At 40.5% G+C, this 18,296-nt stretch overlaps 1 protein-coding gene across 2 annotated transcripts in view; it reads left to right on the top strand.

Annotated features, from left to right (window-relative positions):
- MAP3K1 (mitogen-activated protein kinase kinase kinase 1) overlaps positions 1–18,296 on the top strand; it is an 81,645-nt gene that overhangs the window by 6,640 nt on the left and 56,709 nt on the right. The window contains exons 1-2 of one of the 2 annotated variants that reach the window (XM_060009474.1): positions 13,273–13,307; positions 14,764–14,845. The exons of the other annotated variant lie outside the window; for it this stretch is intronic. Coding sequence (XP_059865457.1) covers positions 14,796–14,845 — 50 coding nt within the window. The 5' untranslated portion in view covers positions 13,273–13,307; positions 14,764–14,795. Of the gene's footprint in view, positions 1–13,272; positions 13,308–14,763; positions 14,846–18,296 lie in introns of those variants that run through there. 2 annotated transcript variants of the gene reach the window in all.

Here is an 18,296-nt window from a genome sequence, read left to right as displayed (position 1 = left end):
AGTGGTTGGTATTTAGCAAGCAGTAGTTAATAATAATGACCAGTTTTATATAATGTAAACCAAACAGTAATTAGTTCAATAACTAAGTGTAGTTACAAAATAATTGGAGCCATGTATAAACTGTCAGATATTGAGAAAATTGAGTTTCTGGTATTTGAGTGTCTAGTTATTTGGGCTGATAGGTAAGCCCTGCTGATTTTCTTCTTAACCCTGTGACAACCCTTCCTGAATGGTGTCTCCTCATCTTCTTGAACATTAATATTAGAACATACTCAGGCCCAGGCCTTCTGTCATTCCCTGTCTTCCACCCCCCACCCCAGGCTCATTAATGCATTTAGATCAATTTTTGGCCATTCACGAATGATTGCAGAGTTTATTTTCCTAGCCATGATCTCTCCTAAATGCCACACCTATCTACATGACACATCCATACTCAGATATCTAAAACCAAATTTAGGATTTTCCCTGTACCTTGCCCTACTAATACATTCCCTGCTCATGAAATGGCAGAACCAGAACCTAGGGTTGTCCTTGACAACTTCTGGTCTTCAGGTGATTTCATCTATTATCACATCCCTAGTCCACCTTCCGTGATCTCTCATTTGGACTAATGTAATAGTAAGTAGCCTTCTAACTTGCTCACTCTCTCCTACTTTCTCCCTTCCAGTTGGTTCTCCATATTACGTGGCCAGAGTGATCATTTTACAATGTAAATCTTATTATAACAATTTTCCTCTAGAGAAGTAAATTAAATTGAATTTTAAAACTTTCAAATGCTTTCCATTTGGATAAAGACCACAGAATCCTTAACATGCCCCACAGAGTCCCTGCCTGGTTTAGCCCGTGCCTGCCTCTCCAGGCCCATCTCTGATCACGCTGGCCCTTGTTCTCTGCAGGATTGCCGTAAGTTCCTCAGACTCAGCACACCGCCTCCTGCCATAGGGCCTTTGCACGCACCGCATGCGCCCTCTGCCAGGAGCACTGTGCCTAGTCCCGAGCCAGCTCCTCAGTGTTCAGGTCTTAGCTCACTGATGCTTCCTCAGGGAAGCCTTCCTTCCCTGATCTCCCAGACTGGCTTTGTAGCTCAGTGTCCCTACTGTCAGTGTTGTGATTTTATATTTGTTATGTCATTTGGTGAATGGCTGCCTTCCCTGGAAGACTGTAAAATCTGAGTGGGCAGAGCCTTTGGCTGGTAGCAACCCAGCACCTAGCAAAATGCCTGGCACAGAGTAGACCCTCGATAAATATTTGTTGACTAAATGGATGAGGGTAATAATGACATGGCAAGTTCAACCTAGTCTATGGATTGTCTGTTCTTCCCCTTTGTCAGATGCAGTCTGGGACCTAGCTAAGACGAGGTTGAATGGCAAAAGCCTTGTCGGTTTGTGATAGATTCATTAGGCCGTATCTGGACTATTAAACCCAGTGCCTCAGGTGAAGTAGGACAGCTTAATGTGGTACAGAGGAAATAGCTATACTGCATGATTATATGCTGTAGGAAGAAGTGTTTGCTATGTGTATTTAGTTCTCCTGCTCTTACCAGGGAGTTGAGAGAGAGAGTATATGTGTGGGCTCATGTGTGTGTGCATATATATGAATAAATATACACCTGAAGGTGTTATGCATTAATATAATGATTCCTTCTTCCGAGTTCTCAGTGTTATCTAAACTTAGGGTACCACTTTTAGGATTTTTGTGCCAATAACCCTGCTTCATCCAAAATTTAATTTGTTATTGATAATAATTCAACTTGGGATAAATAGTTCACATTTGCATTAAAGAAGAGGTTTGCTAGACAAGTACTATATGAGATTTCAGGAGCCAAGAACCCACGTAACAGAAAACGATTTACCGGTGGTAACTAAACCTGGCAGCCTCCCTTATCTAGAACATGGTTTAGCACTAAGAAGTAAGTAAAAAAGGCTCTGAGCTGCCAAAGGGCCTGTAACAAAATCTGCACTTTGAAGTTCTTTGATTTTACACTTAGAAGAGTTCCAAGGGCATTCACTCAGAATTCACTGACATTTATTTAAGTTATTATTCTTGCAGTCTTGTCCATTTGGTGTCCCTAACATGCAGCAATTAAAAGCAGCCAATTAGAAGGCGAGTAGTGTGAGCAAGAGACAGGTTCCCTGAAGGCAGCATATAAGCAGAGACCTGACAGGTGAGGAGAGAGAAGGGAGGAGAAAGGGAGAGATAAGAGGACATTAAAACATTGCAGTTGGGGCCACCTGGTGTTTGAACGTTAGGTTCCACATACCTGGATTGCCTCTAAGATTATAAATTTATTAAATCACAGCACTTTCCAACATTACTTTTTGGGCATCAGCTTCCTTATTTGTAAAATGAGAGTGATCAAGGTTATATGATTGGCTTTGTTTTTTGTAATGCTGATTACTGTGGCTCATTATTGCAAGGTTGTTGTGTTTATAGTTTAGAAAGTATTTTGATCCTGAGTGGTAAACATCTAAATTATCTGGAAGGGGTCGTCCTGTAGCCTTGATGATGCTGGATAAATACAGTGCTGTTTGGAATTACATGAAATTGGATGCTGCTCATTACAAATGTCTTGTGGATTGGCTTTGTGGGAAAATCGTTTTGCTTTATTTGTTGGCCTGAGTCATTTTATATCCTGCAGTTTTTAAAAAATGCTTGATAGTTAACCACCACCACCAGTATGTACTGCCCTTTCTCCTAGCTAGACTTTGAGAAGTCAGGCAGTAAGCGCCAGCTTTGCAATGTTGACCAAGTTATTTAGTTACTGCAAGGACTTTGGTTTAATAAGATGGCTACTTGTGAAAGGATTCTTGATGTTCACATGCTCTTAAGATGCTTAGTGTTTTGAAAAAGACATTTCACAATTCTTTTTTTCTCTTTCAAAATAATTAATTGGCTCTACCTGTTATTTATGGTCTGGATTTTATTGGTATTCTTAAATTCTTCTTGGGTAATAAATAAAATTATTTTCACTGAACCTTAGATTTTAAAAAAGATGTGACATATTAATGTAGATGTTCATATTCCTGGAGAAGGTTTAGTGTCTTAATATAAATTTATTTTGAATTTTGAAAATATATTTCAGTTATTCTGGTACACTGGCACCTCCACACTGTTATACAAGGTCCTTATGATTTCTCTGGGATTCAGAATTTATAGAATTAAACTTCATTAATAAAATGATTAGACAGTCCTTTTGAAAGCAACAGAAGAATTTATTTTTTTACTTTATTTATCTTTTAACAAAAGAACAGTATTATGTAGACTGCTATATAGTTTGCTTTTTTCTTAATAGTATTTTGTTCATTATCTTAATGATGAACATAGAGCTGTCATTTTCCATGACTGCGTAGATTCTATCATTTGCCTGTCTCATTAACCAGTTTCCTAGTTTTAGACATTTATATTGTTTTGTTGTTATATCTAGCTGTAGTGACTACCATTGTACCTACATTTTCATATGTTTGTGCATTTGATTTTGTAAAATAAATATTCAGAAGTGAAATTGCTGAGTCAAAGGACATGTATATTTAAAAATTTTATCATATAGCCAAATTGCCCTGTAAAACACTGCCAGTTTACATTTTTCTCATGGTGAGAGTGCGCATTTGCCCCACGTTCTTGCCAGCGTTGGATATTATCAGTCTTTCATTTTTGCCAATGTGGTGGATGAAAGATGTTTTCTTATTTTAATTTGCATTTCTTAGCTTTTTAGCATCATAGTACAACTTGTGTTTATTAACAATTTCCTACTTCTTTTGTGTATTTCCTTTCACACATGGGAGAGAATTGTTTGTTTTTTCTTACTGATTTTTAAGCATCCTTTGTATATTAGAATATTAGCTCTGACATTTATTGGAATTGTTTTCTTCTACTTTTGTGTTATGAATTTCAATTATAGTATTTTTCTATAAAGCTTTAAATATTCCTTCAAATTTCAATCCCTTCCTTCCTTCCTCCCTCCCCCTCCTCTCCTCCCTCCCCCTCCTCCCTCCCCCTCCCCCTCCTCCCTCCCCCTCCTCCCTCCCCCCTCCTCCCTCCCCCCTCTCCTCCCTCCCTCCCCCTCTCCTCCCTCCCTCCCTTCCTTCCTCCCTCCCCCCTCCTCTCCTCCCTCCCCCTTCCTCCCTCCCTCTCTCCCCCCTCTCCTCCCTCCTTCCCTCCCCCCTCTCCTCCCTCCTTCCCTCCCCCCTCTCCTCCCTCCTTCCCTCCCCCCTCTCCTCCCTCCTTCCCTCCCCCCTCTCCTCCCTCCTTCCCTCCCCCCTCTCCTCCCTCCCCCCTCCCTCCCTCCCTCCCTTCCTTGCCTTCTAGAGAGGGTAGGTTGTGTAGTGGTTCAGAGTACAGATGCCTGAGTTCTAGTCAGAGTTTCACCACTATCAAGTAGTGTATCTGGGAAGCTACTTAACTTCTTTGCACTTAAGTTTCCTCAACTATAAAATGAAGATACTACTTCAGAGTTGTTGTGAGGACAAAGTGTTTGTATAGTTCTTAAAACAGTGCTTGGTGCATGGCAAACACTGTATAGGTAATAGCTATTATTATTCCCTACTGCAAGATTATAAAAATTCACCAGTCTTTTCTAATACTATTTTTCTAGGTTTTTTTAAAAAAATCTCTTATCTGTATGAAGTTTAAGGGGTGACACAGGGCCCTAACTTAATTTTCTCCAAATGATTGGCTAGGTGTCCCAGCACTGCTTATTGATTAAAAGTTTCCCCTTTATCATATACTAGATTTTCAAATATTTCAAAGTTCCCAAATACATTTCTTTAGATCTTGTTCTTGCACCAAGGGCCTAAATTCCTATATAACCACATTTCAAGTTTTGTACGAAGATTCTAAAAGAATGTCTTTGACTAGAGAGAAGAAGATCTATCAGAAGACTATTAGCTGTATCTTTGCTGAATCGTTCTTATTAATATTTTGGTGCCTAAAATATCTTGGCTTCAATGACAGAGCCTCTGGGATAGCTTCACCAGGAGGTACAGCTCTGCCAGGCACTGCAGCCGGCACAGTGTCCGAATTGAATCCCTGTCTTCCGCAGCCTCTCTGTCTTCCCCTTCAGATCTCCTGGTCCTTTGCGGTGCCGATGGTAATTCCTGTCACCATCTCCCTCATCACCGTGCTCTTACTCCTCTGGCTTTCTCACCCTCAGCTTCCAGTCAGTGTCCAGTTCTATTGTTGCCAGTTGTCTGCTAGCCCTGGAATCCACCCACGCAGCTGCTAACCCAGGGTCAGGCCTCTGTCACCTTGTCCCAGTTCTTGCAAACCTTCTTCCTAACTAGCCTCTGGCTTTTGGACATGTTCTCCTCAGTCATTTCTCTACACTGCAGGTAGAGTGAGGCTTCTATGATGCAAGTCTGATCTTGACACTTCAGTAGACAAAAATCTAATCTAGTCTTCTCATTTTAAAAATGAGGAAACTGAAACACAGGCTTAAACAGCTCAGATAGCTAATCAGTGGTAAAGCTGGGAAATCCCAAGTCCATCAGAAATAATTGGCACTTTTTCTGGCATTCAAAAATAATTTCTTTTCAAATATATGCATAATAGATTTTGCACCTTGTGAGTGGTGGATAATTTATGTGATTTGAATTGCTGGTGTTCAGCATGCCTTCTACACACAAACTGAGGCCAGGAGAATGATGAAATGCTGTAGAATGAACTCCTGCTTACAGTATACTATACAGTTCAAAAGATGCTTTTGCATTTGCTGCCATCTAATTGAAATATATAGGTTATTATAATCTTTCAACCTGAAAATCAAGCAGTATCACTCAACTTAGATACTGTTAGTTACTTGTGTCATTAGTGTCTTAATAAATCTTAAAATCTACAATTGTTTCTCTTAAGATACTTATTCATGTAAAGGAAATGTAACAATTCAATTTACTTCCCCAACTTTATTCTGTGTTGATATTGTGTTCCACACTTTCAAATGGCTGTGTTCTATCTTTAGATAAATGAATTCAGAGGAAAAAAAAAAAAAACAACTTTTCTTCATCCTGAGAATAAAGTCCAGACTCCTTAGTGTAGTTCAGAAGCTCTGGTAATTGGCTCTGCTCCCCTCTCAGCTCCCCCTTCCAGAACTCCCTGCTCCAGTCATTCAGTGCTATGTTCACATTTTTGTTTCCCCGGCTAACTCTTCTTTTCTTTCAATGGGCTAAATGTTGTTTCTTCTGTCTGGAACACTCATTTTGTCTCCGTTGTGAGATACTTTTTAATATGTTTTTATTCCCTCTGCAATAAAGAATTATTGGTATCCTACTAAATATAAATGTGTCTATTTACAGAAGTCAGTACTGTATTGTGAATTTTGCTGAACTCTTTGATTTAAAGTTCCTTGGTATCTGAGTTAGATATCCCACTTTTAAAACTTTTTAGTTTTTCCTCTGTCATTGCATACATAGTCATGTCTGACTGAACAAGTGTTTACGAAAAGTTCTTTTTAAATTATACATTATTGTAAAGTGAATCAGATTTTCTGTTAATTTGTGTTAAAATTTCAGAGGCAGGAAGATATTTTGGTGCCCAGCAGTGTACAGTCAGCCCTCCATATCTGAGGTTGCAGAACTCGCAGGTACCGAGAGCCGACGGTACTCAACAGTTTTATAGTATAAGGGCTTGAGCATCTGTGGATTTTGGTATCCGCAGGGGGTCCTGGAACCAGTGTCCCGTGGCTACCGGGGGACGACTGTATTGCTGTCATCCAGAATAATCCAAGACCATCTCAAGTCAGAGAACAAATATGCTCAAATGCTTCACGCACAGAGCTTGATCGTGGCCTAGGCACACCCATCACAAGGTTTATGTCAGCTGCGCAGCCTCCACGGGCAAGGTGCCGGGGAGCTGATAGGTTATAGGAAAACAAGCACGTCAGATGGAGGGTCATTCCAAATCTTTTTGTCTGGTCTGTGGGTGCTCTTTCTAGAAAAACGAAAGGGCAGAGTAGTAAACATGCCAGGATGAATGCCCATGGTCAGTGCTGTCATCGCTCCTGACACGGGCAGGGTCATGCCTTCATGAACACTCTTGGAGTGACTGCTGTGAGCCAGGCTCCAAGGTGCTGGGGACCCAGCAGTGGGGAAGCCCATGAAGGAGTTTAACAAGGTAACAGACTGCCTGGTGACAGCTGGGAACGAGGAGGGTATAGGGAGGGTTTTCTGGGAATTGGGAGGTCCACCGAGTCGTGAAGAATGCCGAGGAGTTAAACAAGTGAAAGGGACTTGGAGGGAGACTGTGGCCTGCGGGTGGGGTTGGGTGGAGAACACACACAGGCCTGGAAGTCCATGGTAGGCTTGCGCGCTGATAGGGAGAACTGTGAGTGTAGTTCAGGTAGCCCTGTCTGGGTGGGAGCAGGGTGCAGACAAGGCTCAGCAGCCAAGCCTGGGGTAGGGTTCCTGGCTCTGGCCAGAGAACCATGCAGAGCTCCCTGCCTCCTCATTGCCGCCACTGGGCAATCCTTAGATCGCCGTGCCTGGGACAAAATAAAAAGCCTTTGTAGTTCCGTAAGTAACTACAGTGCCCTAGGAAGTCGGTCAGGAGGCCCAAAGGGGAAGTTACATCAAAGCTGGTGCAAGACAGTCTGAGTCTGAGATCACAGTCTGGGAGCTGTGTGGCTCTTGCATTTCCAATAGCTTCCCATAGTTTCAGAGGCTCACAGATTGGGAAATGTAATCAGGCAAATGAATTCCATCCACTCTGGTCATGAATGTGTTTTGGAACTGCACGATTACATTTCAGGGGCAGCACAGGGTAGTGATGAGGATGCTGGACCCGAGGAGTCAGGTCCTCTTAGGCACTGACTGTCGCTGGACTCCAAAGAAGTCACTTAACTTCTCTGAACCTCACATTTCTTATCTTGAAAATGGGGTGAGTGGGGGTGATTAGACAGGATAATGAAGTCCGGTTCTTAACCCAGAAAAGCACTCAGTAAAAATTAACTGTCTATAATATAAGTGCAAGTAACTATGAAGACTCACTGCTTAAACCTTGACTGTACAGATGAGGATGAGGTAAAGAGACTCACAGTTCCCTTACTAGTTACCATTAATTTAACTAGTTACCATTAATTTATATAGATTATGCATCATCTTGGGAGCAGTATATTTTCCTTATTATTTTGAAATTATTAACGAGAATAATGGAAAATGCAACTTTCAAAATTATGTGATGTGGGATAAAGCATGTCATCGGTAGGACATAATGAGGGTTCTCATCACTTTGTGAGGACCTAAGGCTGATCCCCTGGGTCTCTTTCTCATCTGTGAAAAGAAGAGGTTGGCTTACATAATTTTTTCGTTCCCTTCAAGCTCTAGCAAATTATATTCCAAAATTTTAATTTGAAAATTATTTTTTGTGGCTAGATTTAGTTCTAATTATTAAAACAAGTAGATTTTTGAACTTATAAACTCTTGAAATTTTAAAGCTGGGTACCAACTATAAAAAGAAATGCAAATGAAAAGTAATGAAGGCTCAGAAAAGAGATAATCATATTTATTACCTGACATTATATGATGAGAAGTATTTTTTAGAAAGCATATAACTGTCGGGAGAACAGTATTTTGCAAAATGGAGAAAATAAATTAGGGTAAGGTCGTTTGCATGTTTGTGTTTAGCAAATATGCTTAGAGAGTAGTTTTGAAAATAACTTTTTACGCCTAATTTTTAGCAACTTTACTGCTGTTAAAAACTATCTTTTTTTCCTCAACTTTAATTATATAAGGAAAGGACATTCCCTAGGGATAACCTGTAATAAGCAAAGCAATCCTTTGACTTTTTCCTATGTTTATAAAGACCTTTTTGTAAACATGTATGTGTATGCATACTCTTTTGTTTAACTAAAACTTTTAAAAGACAGTTGTATTGTTTCCTAATTGTGAAAATTCATATTTCGTTCTGTTTCAGGAGTTCTTTTCACATGATTTATATAGAGTTGGCAGTTGCTGGAAAGTATGAATTTCACTATGAATTTTTTTTCTTTTTAATCTAGTAATTTGGGGCTCAAGTGGTAGAAAATCTTGAGTTTCAAATAGTTTTGGAATTGAACTTTTAAACTGATTTAATCATTGTGGTTACACCAATTTGAAGCATATTCACACAAAACTCTCTTGCCCGTCACTATTCTTCATATATAGAACTGAAGCTGCTTATAATTCATTGCAGAGCACCCGGACATCCAACAGTAATTACTGTTTTAGATTCCTGGTAGTGAAGAATACTTGACCCTTCCTCCTTCCATTAAAACCCACACAGCTCTCTAATTCTGATTGTGAGCTGAATAACTGTGATCAGTTATTCAGATATTTGGGAGCACTTACTGTATGCTACCAGCACGTGATTTCCAGACAAGGCTGTGATAAGAAATAGAGCAAAGTCCTTTTGAGCCTTGGTTGCCTTAGCACCATTCTTCCATCCTATCGTGACTGATTATGGTAACTAACTGGCTATAGGTTTTGTCACCAATAAATACGGCAGCTAGACTGTCATTTGCACAATGCAAACTGAAATCATCCTGCAGTTTTATAAGTGGATAGTAGAACATTCCCTCCACTGCAAGAAGATTTGCTAGGAGAGTCTTAAATAATGCCCAAAACACATGAGAACAAAGCTTTCCCTTTTGGCACTTAGGTCCATAAAGGCAGTTTTGGCATCGAAGAGAAAAGGTTTATGTTCAAGAACTTCTTGATTTCTATTCTCCCTCTTACTTCCTAGGCCAAGTTTTGGTGATAACATATAAAACCATTAGTGTGTAAAGTCAGCTTATCTGTAAGTACAGCAACTTGAAAAATAAATGTGTTCAGAATTACATTGTATAATATAATGCTTTATTCTTGTTGAAGATTCACCAAAATAATGTATTTTAATTACTAAAAACAAATTAGTAGAAATTTCTTATCTACGTAGAAAATATGGTCAGCCATGCACTGAGCCAAGATGAAATTGTTTTTTCTGAGTTGTGTTTTTGTTTCTTATTCCCCCAGTCCCCAACACATAGACTTGCCACCTCCCCCCCCCCCCCCACACACACACACACGTCTTGCTAAAGTACTGACTTTTCATTCCATGCTGACAAGTTGTGCTGGAACTTGCCATTACAGGGTCTTCAGTAAGCAACTTACACAGAATTCTGTGCTGTAGCAAGGCTCGTGTAGTGCCAGTGCATTCACACTTTTTCCTATATTTCTCTGTTCTTTATTAAAAATAAATCTCATTTTATAAATTATTTATTGAACATTTATAGGGTTTGCATTTTTTATCAAATCTGCTTTACACTTTAGATTACCTATACCATACTTTTACTCCTAGGCTGACTTCCCGTCCTTATACTGTTGGGTTACCCCTGCCCTGGTATATCATTTCTTGTGAATGTAGGGCATATACCCTGAAAAACCATAATTCAAAGAGAGACATGTACCACAATGTTCATTGCAGCCTATTTACAATAGCCAGGACATGGAACCAACCTAAATGTCCATCAACAGATGAATGGATAAAGAAGATGTGGTACATATATACAATGGAATATTAGTCGGCCATAAAAAGAAACGAAATTGAGTTATTTGTAGTGAGGTAGATGGACTTAGGGTCTGTCTTACAGAGTGAAGTAAGTCAGAAAGAGAAAAACAAATACTGTATGCTAACGCATATATATAGAATCTAAAACAACAACAACAAAAATGGTACTGATGAACCTAGTTGCAGGGCAGGAATAAAGATGTAGACATAGAGAATGGACTTGACACAGGGTGGGAGGGGAAAGCTGGGGCGAAGTGAGAGTAGCATTGACATATATACACTACCGAATGTAAAATAGCTAGTGGGAAGCAGCCGCATAGCACAGGGAGATCAGCTCGGTGCTTTGTGACCACCTAGAGGGGTGAGATAGGGAGGGTGGGAGGGAGGCTCAAGAGATAGGGGATATGGGGACATATGTATGCATATGGCTGACTCACTTTGGTGTACAACAGGAAACTAACACAGTATTGTGAAGCAATTATACTCCAATAAAGATACATTTTAAAAAATACATTTTATTTAAAAGCCAGAGAGTTTTTAAATCTGTGGCAAAGGTTAGCCCAAAGACATAGAAAATTGCATACTATTAATTATTCATTTTTTAGATACCTAATCTAGGATTTTTTTTTTTTAGTGTGCTGTGGAGATTGCCTACATTAAAAACATTGAAAATAACACACAAGTTTTGTAAAAAGTTTTTACGTAAGGAATAATATATTTAAAATGTTGATTCATTCTTTACCATATGCTTAGGCAGCCACGTGTCAAATCTTTTTAAATACAATACTGTCTTCTTTCCATAAACCATTGAAACTTCAGCATTCCAGCTCTGTCTTCCAACAACTCTTACCCATGAAAATGAGATAAAATTTTGGTTTCTTAGGATCATGTGTGTGAATTTGAGGTTCAGAGACTGTGGTCACTATGGTGATCTGACAGCCATCACCAGCTCTCCTCCAGGATTATGTCACCTGTAATTGTCATGGGGGAAATGGTGACATCAGCACTCTTAGCTGCTATAATTTCAGAATCACAGCCCAGTAACTATTTTGGAGTCACTCCTATAGGTCTGGGAAGTGAAACATCACTAGGCTCATGTTGGATCCTGGGTAGCAGAGGGATCCCCTGCTGTGCTGCAGCTGAAGCCAGGGTGAATTCCTTGGCATGGATCATTTCAGATGTCTCTAAGAGCTGCTCCTCCTGAATAAGGCTGGCTCAACAGGATGCTGAACTGTTCTTACCTGCTGGAGCATAGAAGCAGCCACTGGGACGTTTTTTAGGAGACAGGTCAGGAATGGGATGGAGAGCAGGAAGGGCGGGTTGTGGTGGCAGCTAGAAATCAGTCTCTAGAACCAGTGAACTCCGAAACCTCATCGGGCTGCTTCCAAGGTAGTTAGACTCTGAGAGAGGGAGGTGGGCCACAAAGACCTAGGCCTAAATTAGCTTTAACCCCTGATTTGTAACTTAAGTTTTCCTAGTTGTTCATTTTGTAATTAAAGTTTAATTCGACTAACCACCAAGTGGGTCTTTAGACTGCCATTTCAAAAAATTGGTAGCATGCTAACTTTCACACTTATTAAATATTTAGAATCATTGACCATTTGTTTCCCTTAGAACTTTAAATATTAAAAAAAACACTTTTGAACATTCTAGTCTATTCAGAATATCTATGATTGTTTATGTAGGACTAATAAAAAAATTAGAAACAAATGAATTCCATGAGAATTCTTTTTTTTTTAATAACCATGAGAATTCTTTTTTGACCTCTCAGTAGTCAAGTAGCGCTACTTGAAGATGAGATAATGTGGATAATACTTTAAAAACCAAAATTATTCTGATGCAAAACTTCTGTCTTTACTGTCTCAGGTAAAATGAAAAGCCTACTCAAATTGCAGTCCAAATTCAAGAGTTCCTTATGGACATATCTGATTCCTTCTTTCTCCCTTGTAACTGTTGGATAGGGAATTGCCAGGTGTCTTTAGTTGAAAGGTACTTAACCTGCTTTCCGACTGCTTATTGTGGTGGACTAAGTGTTGGCATTGGCTCAGGCCCATCAGGCCCTTCTCCAGTATTATCTTACCACTTCTGCAGGACATTGAGTAAAGTTATTTAACTGCTTTGAATCTGACTGTCCTCATCTGTGAATTAGAAATAATGATACCTTTCCTACTACCAGAATTTGAAAAGATTGAATGAGATGGTGGATATGAAATTACTTTCAAAGGGTGAAAATAAAGCCCTAAGGGACTTCCCTGGTGGTCCAGAGACTCCGTGCTTCCAGTGCAGGGGGTGCAGATTCGATCCCTGGTCGGGGAACTAAGATCCCACATGCCACGTGGCACAGCCAAAAAATTAAATTAAATAAAAAAAAAAATAAAGCCCTAGGATTTATGGTCACAGTATTTTAGAATTCAAGAGTACAACCTCCTGACTCTTAGAGTGGCATTAGAGAGGTTCCGTCATTGAGCACTGAAGTGCAGTGTGGGGCTAGGGTGCCCCTGCGTAGCTCACCTTAGTCCATCCTAGTTTAGCTGCATTCTCCTGCTGTGCTTGTCTTATTGGAAATATCAATAGTAGTTAATTTCCTCTGTGCCTGGTACACTGGTACATTATATAGCTTGTCTCATTTTAAGCCTTGTACTATCCTTGTGAAGTAAGTGCGGTTTTTATTCCTATTTTACAGATGAGAAAACAGAGACCCTGAGAGGTGAGGTAACCTGGCACCTAGTGGGTGGGTGAAGCCTGGGTGTGAACCCTGGCAGTTTGACTCCAAGACTGTGCTCTTTAACCTTATGGTAATCTTTTATGCATATTTTAATATTTTTTTAAATCAGGAGATGGGTTTGAGTTATATCAGAGAACAAATTTCATTGTCTATTAACTCATTTTCCCTGTCTTGGCTGTTTAGGTCCTCCAAAATATACAGGAAGCATCAGTGAAATGTTTTAACATTTTTCGTTGTTATGTGAAGTTCTTATAAAAGAAGACCGGTTGTAAACACAAATTTAGACTTCAGTATGTTTACTGTACCAGAAAAGAGAGTAGGCTCAGGGTGCAGATGTGGCTGAACTTCCTTCATGCGCACACCTTTGCCAGCAGAATGGGAGATGTGCTTGGAGTGCATGGTCAATGTTAACACTTGTGGAGCCTTCACCCTTTACAGAGTGCTCGCACAGGCTGTCTCATCCTCGCCCTGCGACACAGGCATCTTCCCATTTTACAGCTGGTGGGAATACCTCAGAAATGTTAGGGGGCAATAGGCAGAGTGAAAACTCCTGACCCTCTGCTCTGTATGTACACACGTTCCCTCCTCTGGGCTTCTCCTAGGCTCACACCTGCATGTCCTATTGCATGCTCTGAGGTAGCTGCCTTGGGTAGCTCAGGCATTTAAAATTTATTTGTTTACAACTAAACATAGCTGTTAGAGCTCTTAATAAATGGGTCATGAGAATAATAGCTAGTTTTCATTTCCAGTGGTTTCAAATTAAAGCTCAATTTAGACTTCGGCATTCTTTTAATTGGTGTGTTTTGAATGTTGGTTGTGCCTGTTTACTCATTAGAATAAAGATACTAATTTCTAAGGCACACATCCAATATAGCGTTATGCCTAAATGGGCTTCAGTTCATTTATTCTCTTACTGTTATTTGTTCTCTACTAGTAATATAAGTTAACGAATGCCTGCCTATCAAGTATTTTGTCTTCAGCAGCCATCTTCTATAATTAAAAGAGCTTAGTGGCTCTGAGAGAATTCAGTAATTTCCCTGACCCTATGCCTCCCCAACAAACAAAGGAGATTATCTTTGAGTTTAACTGCAGAAAGGTCACTCAGGTAAAACTGAAATCTCCTTTAAGGCAAGATAAATATCTTTGCCCTTAACTGGGTCTCTAATATTCCATTATTTTGTTTCTTAAATAACAGTAGTAATGTGTTTGCAGTCCCAGAAATCTTACATATGTGCTGCTTCTGGAAAGTTTCACTATCATTCCAAACTCAGTAATGTTTACTGATATACCATGTGGCTACTACTGTTCTAGGAACTGAGTTATCCCCAGATAAGAGCTGGTAGGTAACAAGATAATTCAGTTCTTGTGTTCTCTAGCTAGTTACTGATTACCAGTAGTTAGTTTCATGAGAAACTCTTGGAGAAAACTGAGGAGTAGTTGTAGGTTCTACCTGGGTTTGACCATTTTCATGTACACACTGGATATGAGACAACTTCATGAATGCTGCCTGTTGATTGTCCTTTTAGGGTACAAATGATGTAGGCAATGAAGAAAAAAGATGAAGAAAGAAATACTGTTGCGCTTTAAGAAAGCCCTCTTAATAAAAACGTGAGTTGACACCCCCCCAAAAAAAATCAAGAATGATTGTGTCAGACTCCTGAAAATGATTTTATTATGTGTATTGTATTTATATACAGCTTTTAAGAAAACAACTTGTAGAAAGTAAAATATGCTTAGCTTTATATCTTATTACATTGATAGTAATTCCACCTCTGGGATTGAAGTTTCCTGGCTGAGATGCTTCTCTTTAATGGTGCCTTTGCTCAGTTCAGTCTTGGGTTTCTCCGAATCTCTCACAATGGCCAAGAATTGAGGAATGAATGGGGACTTCCTATGGGCAATTTTGATTTCCTGATAGGCAGGCCCCGGCTTATATCCATACCTCTGAAAGGATAGTGGGGAATTCTAGCTCAGATTCCTCCGAGCAGTGCCAGGATTTCCTGGAAGAGAGCAGAGAAGAACCTGCAGGAAAATGATACCTGAGAGGCAGAGGAGACTGTTTTACCCAAGGAGAAAATGGTCAGCAGTAGTAATGCCACTGGGCAGGATGCAAGGGTAGCTGTGACTGCCTCAAGGCCAGAATTAGTGGAGTATTGAGCATTGGAGCCACTGAGCTTCCTTAAGGGATGACAGGGCAGTGAGGAAGCCCAGGCTCCTCTTGAGAAGCTGGAGGAGGACGGAGTGGGAGAGAGGCAGAAGCCTAAGGATTTGCAAAAGCGGGGAAGCGTTTTGGGGTTGGTTGGGTTGGTTTTTGTTTTAAGGCAAGAAGGGAGGATGCTCATAGGCTGAAGAGACGGAGCATAAGAGGGGAGGTTTGTTGTTAAAGTAGTGAGTGTGCTTTCCTGGAACACTGACATTTCTTAAGGGAGGGGCTTGGAGGGTGCTTGACTGCATAGTGAATAGGAAGCCAGTCTGTGATGAAGTTTGCCATGGTTATGAAATATGTTGGTAGGGGTTTTCTCGGTGTTTAAATTATTATTGCTCATGGTGTAACAAAACATTCATCCACCTGGCAAATTTATTAAGAAGTGGCTACATGCCAGGCACTAGGAATATAGCAGTGATGAAACAGACAAAAATCCCTGCCCCCACAGAGATTATGTCTTCACAGAAACATGGTTGTAAGTATTCTTGGAATCCATTTCATGGTTTCTGCTTGCACTTTTTTTCATGTTTTGTGGCCTTCCCTTAGAATGACATGAACACTAAAGTGACCTTCCTGCACCAGATGTTCAGAGGATTGCTTTCTGTCCAAGCCTTCCGGGTGGCTCTTGGATTTTTCTACCCTCTTCCTAATTGCTGTTAGTAGTTACCTTATGGAAATACTGTCCAGGTCCCATTTTAACTTAGGCAGCACGTCTACCTGACTGGTAGCCAGTCAGATTTTGATGTCAAAGGTGTGGGTGTGGCGATAGTCTGGGGAGGTAACCCAAGAGTACTTTCTTAGTAATAATAAAATATCAAAGTTTTAAAATGATTTCTTTTTAGAAAAATAATTGAGGACATATTTAGAAATATCCTTGTACATATTGCTTATTATCTTGCATAACTGATAGACTTTCTTGGATGGAAAGTGGTAGAGATATGGCTGATGCTTTGGCACTTAGGCGGTTTATCTTTGCTTCAGGTAGAGGGTGACTTGTTACTTATATGTCGCTAGTGGTTGTGCCATTGATAAACATTTGTTTATGTCCCCTAAGCAAATTTTTGAAGTTTTGTCATACATATGTGATCGTCAGATTGTGAGAAAGTTGTTGAGAACAGCTGCTTTAGCTTATTGGTGAACATCCATTTGGCAAACTTCTGTTGAAGAGAAAGGACCCGGGAGCATGCTCTGCAGCCTGCCATTCTGGGAATGCTTACTTGGAACATTGAACAAAATTGATTCAAGTCCCTAGTCTCATAGTTTACCTTAATTCATTTGAGTTTTATGTTTTAGTCATACTTGTTTTTTGTTTTTAGTTTCTTTTTGCGGTACACGGGCCTCTCACTGTTGTGGCCTCTCCCGTTGCAGAGCACAGGCTCCGGACGCACAGGCTCAGTGGCCATGGCTCACGGGCCCAGCCGCTCCGCGGCACGTGGGATCTTCCCGGACTGGGGCACGAACCCGTGTCCCCTGCATCGGCAGGCAGACTCCCAAGCACTGTGCCACCAGGGAAGCCCCATATTTGTATTTTTAACACAAAACTGTCACTGCACCGCTCTCCCAAATCTTGGAATAAAATTGACATTCTAGAAGTAGATGCTTTATTTTTTTCATGCTTATGCTGTGGTTTCAAATGCATCCTGCTAGCCGTATCCCCTCCAAACTAGGAGAATCCAGGTTTGAGGAGTCTGGATTGGGGGTTCTAGCGCTGTCTCTTCCCTGGAGACACCCCATTCATTGACCTCCTCAGCTAGTTCCCTTTCTTCCACTCAGGTTTCTTCCTAATAGGATGTAGTCTTGTCTTCTGCCTCTTCCCTCCCAGGCACAAAATCTTTTGGGATTTTCTTTAGAATTCTTTCTTCCTGTTAACTACAGGAAAATCAATAGGTATTAACAAAATTAGAGATATGGACAAGTCCCAAAGTTATGGAAAAGTTTTTTCCACTGAAATACATGTGTCTAAGCTTATGGTTTTGGGCTTCCTTTACTGACCATCTCAGTGTTTTACTGGGGGTGAAATCTGTCACTCTTACTACAGCTGGTATTCCCAGCTCTTCTCTCTTTCTGCAGTGTTCCTAAAACTAATGGTGGGGAGTTAGTTTACACAAAGGCCTCAGTGAAGCTTATTTACATCTTAGAGATCTTTCGTATTGGAAGGGTGTTACTTCCTCGTCGCCTGCTGTGTACAAGTACCAGGCATTTCAGAGTCAGTACTGTTAGAGTGGTGGATGAGTAGGACATAGGCCTTGCCATCAAGAAAAAACACAGCCCGAGGGGAAAGATCAATCTCTTCCTTTATTCAGCACATATTTATTGAGTGTCTGCCATATGCCAAGCTTTCTGCTAGGGCAAGGAGCATAAAGTTAAGACTCGTTTCTGCTCTCAAGGATTTCACAGTCAAATGTTGGAGACAGACAAGTAAGAAGCCATTATAACAGAGTGCTATTTGCTGAGTTGGGACTGAGGAAGGACCCCCCGCCCTGACTGAGTTAGAGGGGCTGTGACCAGTGGGGAAGGCTGAAGGCAGCTTCTGGGATAGTTTCTCCAAGGAAGGGAGGACCCTAGAACTTGTGATGAGGTGGGAACCACAGGATATACCTAAGGAAAATTAGACAAATTTTATTTTTATTTTTTGCTTCTTCTGTATACTAGATAAACTCACATTTTATTAATTGTCAACATTGTTTCTGTTTTTCAACGTAAAAGTTTTGAGTTTCAGCCAGAATGATAATGAAGTTTTTTTGTTTGTTTTTTTGCGGTACACGGGCCTCTCACTGCTGTGGCCCCTCCCATTGCGCAGCACAGGCTCAACGGCCATGGCTCACGGGCCCAGCCGCTCCGCGGCACCGGGGC

This window comes from Delphinus delphis, chromosome 3 (genome assembly GCF_949987515.2).
Source record: "Delphinus delphis chromosome 3, mDelDel1.2, whole genome shotgun sequence".
Classification (NCBI taxonomy): Eukaryota; Metazoa; Chordata; class Mammalia; order Artiodactyla; family Delphinidae; genus Delphinus; species Delphinus delphis.
The sequence above is the reverse complement of the archived record's forward strand: the minus strand, read 5'-3'. Positions and strand labels throughout refer to the sequence as shown.